We start from the raw sequence: 3,817 nt of genomic DNA on the forward strand, positions 1-3,817 counted from the left end.
CGGGCTAGATCTCCACTGGTAACTGATGCTGAGCGGCGTAACCTGCCCCGGACGCAGGTTAGGTTGCAGGCTAAGAGACTCAACTCAGTGAAAGCACTGCCTGCTGACCAATCAGAGCTCAGTGTGCGGAGTTTAAAGCGATCAAGTCATATTACAGGAGAAAGGAAATACAGAAAAGCTGCCGTCGCAGGAAAGACGGCCGGCAAAAATCACCGACTGTGTGAACGTGAACATTAATTAGACCCTCCAGAAAAACGCGATTCTGCGATCGCAGAATTTACCGCATAATCAGCAAAATGGCGCAGATTTTTAAAAGGCCGCATAATCCCCGCATTTTTCCACACAAAGTTGAGAAAAAAAAAAGTGAACTCGTCTTGACGTCATCAGCTCGCTCATCACAGAATGTAAACAACACTGTATAGAGTGAACGTGTGGAGCTCACACGATAGAGAAAACACCAAGATGAAAATATCTAATCCATCTCATTTACCGACGAACATTTCTTCTAAAGACCGGGCAAAAAGTGGGGGGAAACTATTCTGCACCCCGTGCAACTGTGTGTTGGAGCATAAGAGAAAATTGACGGTGACGACCCCCTTTGATTCATTCAAACATTCGAAAATGCTTTCTGCTGCTGCGGACAAGAAAGCCAAACAACTCACGTTCACCGAGGCATCAACCTCCAAAACCCTTTAGAGGGCTACAAGAAACGAAGTGAGTAGCCTACAAGATTGAAGCTGCAGATAACGAACGAGTAAATGAAAACAGAATGAGGCGGAGAAGTGTGTGTGGGGGGTGTGTGTGTGTGTGTGTGTGTGTGTGTGTGTGTGTGTGTGTGTGTGTGTGTGTGTGTGTGTGTGTGTGTGTGTGTGTGTGTGTGTGTGTGTGTGCGTGAGATTAAAATAGCCCAATTGCTTTTACAATAAACATTGAATGTGTTTAATTGAATAGTAAAGGGGTTTAACGTTAGTGGCAGGGTGTGTGTGAGAGAGAATAAATAAGACAGCCCGATATTTTAAAAAAAATCGATAATTTTTTCCGCATATTTCGCAACTTCCCGCAGTTTCACCGCATAAAATCACATAAAACCTGTTAAACGCATGTTTAATCGCATAATAAAGGATTTTTGCCCGCGTTTTTCTGGAGGGTCTAATATAATACCCTGTAGTTTGAAATATAATGAATTGTAGTTAGCCATATACTCATTAAGATAAGAAGTACTTTATTTATTCTGATTCTGAGGTGGGCTGGAGGAGGCTTTATTCTGGTCCAAATGTGACTCGTTTTCTTGCAGGTTTTTGATGCATTCTCTTCATTTTCAGATCCGAATCTGAATTACTTTATTCGTCCCGCAACAGGGGGACATGTACATTACTACAACAGCAGAAATAGAATGCATTGCCCAGGCGTGAATATGCAGAATCAGAATACCTTTATTCCTCTTTATTGCACACAGTTTTGTATCTACAGGCATTGTTATTGCACTTCATGGGTATTACACTATATGTCTTTTACAGTTTGAGAGTAAAGATAATCAGATGACTTAAGATATATTGTCTTCGTTCAGCTGAGTTCAGTATCTGGACCCGAGAGGCCGGAGCTGGAGGTCTGTCCATCGCAGTGGAGGGACCGAGCAAAGCAGAGATCACCTTCGAGGACAGGAAGGACGGATCCTGTGGCGTGGCGTACGTGGTTCAGGAACCTGGTGAGACTCTAAAACAAACGTTAGCTTTTTAAGAAAATGGTGGAGATTATCCTGCTGATGTTTACCTTCTCTCTGCAGGTGACTATGAGGTCTCCATTAAGTTTAACGATGAACACATCCCAGACTCTCCGTTCATCGTCCCGATCGCCACGCTGTCTGACGACGCTCGCCGCCTCTCCATCACCAGCCTGCAGGTGGGAACAAGTTACCTCCATTAAAGGTCTCCTATTATACTATTTTTAGGTATTCTCAGATATATAAAACCATGTCTCTGAAGTGTTTTGCTCAAAATACCAAATAGATCATTCCAGCCTCATCCCCCTCTATTCCAGCTGTTACTAAAGAGATGATTCTGGGTCTGTAGATCAAAAATAAAAATAAAAACACATTTTAGTAATGTGGTCATGACGCAGCAAATCTACGATACGATACGATATTACTTTATTTGTCAGATCAAGTCTGAAATTTGACTTGCGTCACAGCAGCTCTGTTGTTCCCCCGATTTTAGAGATGTGGGTACAGAGGGAAAAGAGAGAGGGTTTTATTTTCTGACACTTTGTGAGTCTCCTGACACACCGGGGACACACCGGGGACACACCGGGGACACATGGTGATGTAGAAGAGACATAAAAACGTGCATTTTGCATGATAGAAAACCTTTAATTCAAATACAACAACCAGCTTCAGTACTTTAAGTTTAACAATGTATTAATTGTTGTGTTTATTCCCAGGAGATGGGTCTGAAGGTGGGTCAGGAGGCGTCCTTCGCTGTGCAACTGAATGGAGTGAGAGGCCTGATCGACGCTAAGATCCACACGCCGTCCGGAGCCATCGAGGAGTGCTTCATCACGGAGCTGGAAAACGGTACCACACGCACTCTGTCATCAACTAGAGTTACATCTGTCCTGTGGAAGGATTTTATGTACAAACATGGAAGCCAAAAGGTTTGGTTAGGCAAAGATTAATAATAATGTTCCCCGTGGAGTTCCACAAGGCTCTTATCTGGGTCCTTTTCTTTTCTATGTCAAAGTTTTCTTAAAATATGGCGATCCTCAAGGCACAAGCCTGGTCCCACTCGTTGTTTCAGTTTAATATGAGTTATTTCTACCCGTCATGAAATCATGAACAAAATAATTATGTTCATTTCTATGCAGATGACACCCAACTCTACTGAGCTTGAGATTTGTATGATTCCTGATATCTTCATGACTTAAAAAACCTGAAATGTGGACATCTACAGGACCCAGAAATTCCTGTAATTAAATCTAGACAATCAAGCGATTTGCAGATGATACACAACTCTATTTAGCTTTTGATTTTTATGATTCAAGCCTTCTTTACGGCTTTAAAAACTGAAATGATGATGTCTACAGAACCCAAAATGTCCTGCAATGTAACCTTGACATACAGAGATCTCAAGAATTGGAGAGAATACCTTTCAAAACTATTTAAAACACTTGAAGCAAAACATTTAACCAATGTGGGCTGATTTACTGTTGATGGACTTATTCCACAGACCAGCACGCTATCCGGTTCATCCCGAGGGAAAACGGAGTTCATTCTATCGACGTTCGTTTCAACGGCAGCCACGTTCCCGGCAGTCCGTTTAAGATCCGAGTGGGAGAGCAAGGACAGGTCGGAGATCCCGGCATGGTGTCCGCCTTCGGTCCGGGACTGGAGGGAGGAACCACAGGTAAACACAACGAGTAAACACCTTGTAAAAACACTCGACTGCAGATTAACGCTAGTCTGTCACAAGGACAGAAAACATTCTGCCTCTGTCTGGAAGAGAACTCTCTGCTACACTGGACAACTGGACTTAAACTCACATTGTACATTTTATATTCAATTGTATTTCACATTCCATTCCTTACACACTTAATGTATATATAATATCCTGCTTTTTATTTTGTTTACTGTAAATGTGTCTTTCAACATCTATATTTTCTACTTTTTTTAAAGCTATGTTTTTTCTATTTGAGTCGTTTACATTCAGGATTGTTTATTTCTAGTCTTTTAATTTCTCCAATGTTCAATGCCTTGTCTTTTTATGCTGCTGCAACGCAGACATTTCAAACATTGGGATCAATAAAGTACTTCTGATCTTATCTT

At 41.9% G+C, this 3,817-nt stretch overlaps 1 protein-coding gene across 1 annotated transcript; it reads left to right on the top strand.

The window, feature by feature from the left end:
* Nucleotides 1-681: 681 nt before the first annotated feature.
* On the top strand, nucleotides 682-3,398 carry LOC104940768 (filamin-C-like; the record flags this gene model as incomplete). The annotated part of the gene is made up of 5 exons (XM_010765740.1): nucleotides 682-714; nucleotides 1,568-1,705; nucleotides 1,784-1,899; nucleotides 2,437-2,569; nucleotides 3,222-3,398. Coding segments are annotated over 5 exons (597 nt in total), but the record flags the coding sequence as incomplete, so codon positions are not given.
* Nucleotides 3,399-3,817: the final 419 nt, after the last annotated feature.

The sequence above is a fragment of the Notothenia coriiceps genome, unplaced genomic scaffold (genome assembly GCF_000735185.1).
Source record: "Notothenia coriiceps isolate Sejong01 unplaced genomic scaffold, NC01 NC01_scaffold00002631, whole genome shotgun sequence".
NCBI classification, from domain to species: Eukaryota; Metazoa; Chordata; class Actinopteri; order Perciformes; family Nototheniidae; genus Notothenia; species Notothenia coriiceps.